The 1916-nt window shown below is 37.8% G+C and overlaps 1 protein-coding gene across 1 annotated transcript in view; it reads left to right on the top strand.

Moving 5' to 3' along the window:
• The window catches only part of zer1 (zyg-11 related, cell cycle regulator), a 30275-nt gene extending 28809 nt beyond the window's left edge, over window positions 1-1466 (top strand). The window contains exon 15 of the mRNA XM_015373551.1: window positions 1017-1466. Coding sequence (XP_015229037.1) covers window positions 1017-1104 — 88 coding nt within the window. The 3' untranslated portion in view covers window positions 1105-1466. The remainder of the gene's footprint in view (window positions 1-1016) is intronic.
• The last annotated feature ends 450 nt before the right edge of the window (window positions 1467-1916 follow it).

Here is a 1916-nt window from a genome sequence, read left to right as displayed (position 1 = left end):
ACTTTAATCTCAGAATTCTGACTTTAATCTCAGAATTCTGAGAAAAAAGTCAGAATTCTTAACTGAAATAAAATTTAAAAATCAGTTACATTTTTCTTTTCCCACTGGCCGTAATCCTCTTCTGTACATGCTATTAAGACAAAAGAAGAAAAAATATAAAATCCTTTAATTTATTCTTAGCGTGCTCTGTAATTCCAGAACAAAATAATTTAAATGATCAATTACTGCACCGGCTGTACTTTTAGTACAGGACACAGGATTTTATATGAAGACTAAAGCTGTGAAAATGTCTTCCTTTATTTATTTTTTTTCTGATGTAAAAAGTAATGATTCAAATCCACAAAATAACACAACTCATTGCTAATTATGTCATTTATTTATCGTGTGTTTTTATTACTGCTGTCACTTATCTTGATGTATAAACTGAAGAAATCTTCTATTATTAAAGATTAAAAGTTAAATCTAAATCTCTCACACCAGGTAAAGTTGATAAATTCAAACATTTGGATTGTATGGAAAGCCATAAGTGCCAATATTTTAATTAAATCAAGGAGGAAATATTTTAATTTGGATTCAAACATAAATTTTTAATGATATTTGAGATGCATTTATTAAATTAATTGAACTAAAATAATTAAATTATGTATTTCGTTTAAATTATTACTTATTTTTAATTAAATCTATTTACTTTCTGACCATGTTTTGAATACACCATGTTTTACAAATAAAATTTATTCTTGCTAAAAAAAAAAAAAAAAAAAGATGATCTGCAGCTATCTTTCTTTATGAGGAAGGGAAGCAAAGAAGTTCTTAAAATGTGCATTTTTATACACAATTTATAAATGCATGCCACACTTTTCAGATTCCATTTAAAGATGATAGAATCCATCTTTAACTTTACATGGATGCTCCCGCTGTGTTGGTCTGCCACTTAAAATCCGCTCTAGTTTACGTTTGAAGGCGAGTGAATCTGAAAACGTTTATCTAGTGACGCCGTTGATGCTTCTTGTTTCCAGGAAAGTCATGGAGCATTGTGAGAAATTCAAGGACGACCCGATGGAGACGAATAACGGCCAGGATGTAAACTACGGACAGAGAGGCTGACGGCACAGGAACCGCGACTCCCAGTTAACACGTTTGAAGCTAACCGACCGGAGGAGCCTCCTGGCGTTCGTCACCGACGGGGTTAATCGTTTGCTTTCTTTCAAATTTTTCCTCTTGTTTGGTAGAGCAGAAGGTTTTCTGGACTAAACCTGAATGTGTGACGCATGACAGGAGCTGCCTTGTTTAGTTGGGAGGGGGCTGCACATCTCTTCAGCTGGGTTGGGGGACTGTTCTCTCTCTGTGTGTGAGTGTGTGCGTGTGTGTGTGCGTGTGCGGAGGACTTAGCAACACAGATATACAGTTCTCAGATGGGACTAAGACGTCCCTCCTCTGTTAACGCCTCTGAACTGTGGATCCGGCTGCAGCGGCGCCGGCGGCCCGGCGGTGGACTCGATTGTTATATATGTAAATATTCAGCGTGGGTCTCATCCTTTTACTGTGTGGATGTTTTATAATAAGGCTGTAAACACTCACGATTTCACTCCGTATTTAAATCAAACCGATCTGCTGTCAGAGCCGAGGACCAGGACCCGCAGCGGTTCTGGATCTGACCCAGATGGCATCTCTGATCTCCGCTTTTCTTCTTACGGCGGAGATAAAAACGCCTAAAATCCAAGTATTCAGGATCCAGGAACCCAAACGGACCAGCAGAAACGACAGTGAAGGCAACAGAAGAAAGTTCTCATCATGTGTTTTTAATTTTTGTCTCAGTTTCTCGACCCATAAACAAAATAAAAACTTCTGAACCGGAACCGTGAGTTCAACCAATCAGGAGCAGCTTCCTCTGCAGCAGTTAAACCAATCAGATCCAG

The sequence above is a fragment of the Cyprinodon variegatus genome, unplaced genomic scaffold, assembly GCF_000732505.1.
Source record: "Cyprinodon variegatus isolate N-32 unplaced genomic scaffold, C_variegatus-1.0 Scaffold88, whole genome shotgun sequence".
Classification (NCBI taxonomy): Eukaryota; Metazoa; Chordata; class Actinopteri; order Cyprinodontiformes; family Cyprinodontidae; genus Cyprinodon; species Cyprinodon variegatus.
This window is presented reverse-complemented; position numbering and strand designations above follow the sequence as displayed.